Raw genomic sequence first — 1,925 nt, forward strand, 5'->3', positions numbered from 1 at the left:
TTAACCTTCAGAGAACAGGTCTCTAGAGATTTTAGGGTAAGGAGTACAAGAGGGGGAGAGAATTTGATACATTAGGAAACAGGCTTGTTTCATTAAAGGAGCTCATAGAATGTAACTGAAAAGGATTTTAGGGATCATTTAGTCCAAGATTTTTCACGTGCTAAATGAAGATAACTGAAGCAAATATAGGACAGTAAATGAAAAATAAAATAGAAAAAAGTCACGTGGGGAGGAAGAAAGTTACTTTTTCTTCTTCTCCAAGTGCCTAATCAAAATAATTGGCTGCAAGCTGCCTTAAAGCTTCAACACTTTCCCAGGTCACAGTTGAGTGGGTTCTGTAAGGCCAATTTTGCTTAGTATTTCTTAAGCCCCTCTTCCTGTGATCTGCAGAGGCCCATTGGTTGGGAAAACATGCTGAGGCGAAGTAGCCACTTCACCGTGAGATAAACCAGCAGGAGAAGCCGGGTTGAATAATTGATGGAGACCATGTACTATTAAAGAATGTCCTGGGGTTTGGGGTGGGGGTGTGAAAGAAAGGGTTTCTGGCGGAGGAGGAGAGGTTAGCCGCGCCCCTCCCACCTAGCTTTTCTCTAAGCTACTCCTCTCCCCACCCACACTTATACTTCCTTGCCTGACAAACTCCTACCAGTCTGTTCCATGAGTGGGGGGGAGGGGGAGGGGGAGATGGGGGGCGGGCCTAGAGAGTGACTCTCTCTAGTTCAGCTGGACCCACACAAGTGGGGAGCGCAGCTTCGCTCGCCTCCCGGGTCTCACCAAACGTACGCTGCAGTGCCTTAACCAGCACCATGCGCTCCTCGCTGGGGGCTCTGTCCCTCAGTATCTTCATTTTCGTGGTTTCCCTGTGCTTTTCGAAAGGCACTATCACAGGTAAAAGTCTCTGCAGCATTTCTGCGGTTCTCTTTAATTTCCTCAGCCGGGGATGGGGCGGGGGGGGCGAGGGTTATAGGGGCTGTTGTGTGAGGACCAGAAGTACCGCTTGTCTGTTTCACTTCGCATCCTCACTGGAAAGCTTCGCCCAGCCCAGGGAAGGAAGCAAGTTGCCGGGAAGAAGGTGAGAGTGGAAATTGTGGATGCCCAGTCCAAGATGGGTGGAGAACTGGGGTTTACGTCGCTTTCCTATTAGCTTCTGGGTCTGATATGGAGCTAGATGAGTAAATAGAGAAACATGGTACTTCTGCTCTGGTATCACCACATTTCTTTGGGCGAATGCAGAACTTCTTTTGAACTCTGGGTCTTAAATAGGTTTAGGCTTCTTTTAAGGTACCAGGTACAGCTGGAGACGCCTAGTGAAGCTGAGAGCAGTGACCTCTGAAAGCTCTTTCCCTCTCACCTCTTTACACCTTCCCTTATTGGTTGGAGGACGAATAACCGCTCCTTTCTGTCTGGCTAGTGCACTGCTTCAAGGAACTGCTTCCTCCGCCTTTTCAGAGTTGAATTTGATTCATGAGCTCCAAAAGAATACTAACATATGTTTTTCCTTTCTTTGGATTTTTCGAAAAGATTTCCTTCTGTGTCCTAGAACCTTGGGCGAGGCAGGCATCTATCTGTACAGGTACAGGCGTGACGCCAAAACCCAATAGTAAAGTTGCCATTTTATCTTAAGAATGATTAACATCCCCCCATACTATCACTTTAAATTGAGCAGGCAAAAAAGTTCCTGTGTTAGGCATCCCCAGAGTCCAAAAAGGGAATATGCCTAATAGAAGAATACTTTTGACATATAAAAAGAAATTATTTTTTAAAAAATATTGTAAATAACAGAACCAAAGGCCTCATTTTTATGAACATAAAACATCTATTTTTATAACTTTGGAATATGTTAAATCTTTCTTTTCACCTACCTTCGTAAACTTATAAAGAATCATTAGCATACATTTCAATTTGGGGCCCACTTTTAGGTGTGT

At 45.0% G+C, this 1,925-nt stretch overlaps 1 protein-coding gene across 2 annotated transcripts in view; it reads left to right on the forward strand.

The window, feature by feature from the left end:
• The first annotated feature begins 679 nt into the window (after nt 1–679).
• The window catches only part of EMB (embigin), a 50,928-nt gene continuing 49,682 nt past the window's right edge, over nt 680–1,925 (forward strand). For both annotated transcript variants that reach the window (XM_069095304.1, XM_069095305.1), the window contains exon 1: nt 680–888. In XM_069095304.1, coding sequence (XP_068951405.1) covers nt 807–888 — 82 coding nt within the window. In that variant the 5' untranslated portion in view covers nt 680–806. The remainder of the gene's footprint in view (nt 889–1,925) is intronic.

The sequence above is a fragment of the Petaurus breviceps genome, unplaced genomic scaffold, assembly GCF_028583685.1.
Source record: "Petaurus breviceps papuanus isolate PSGF00001 unplaced genomic scaffold, PetGlider_PUasm1.0 226, whole genome shotgun sequence".
NCBI lineage: Eukaryota > Metazoa > Chordata > Mammalia > Diprotodontia > Petauridae > Petaurus > Petaurus breviceps.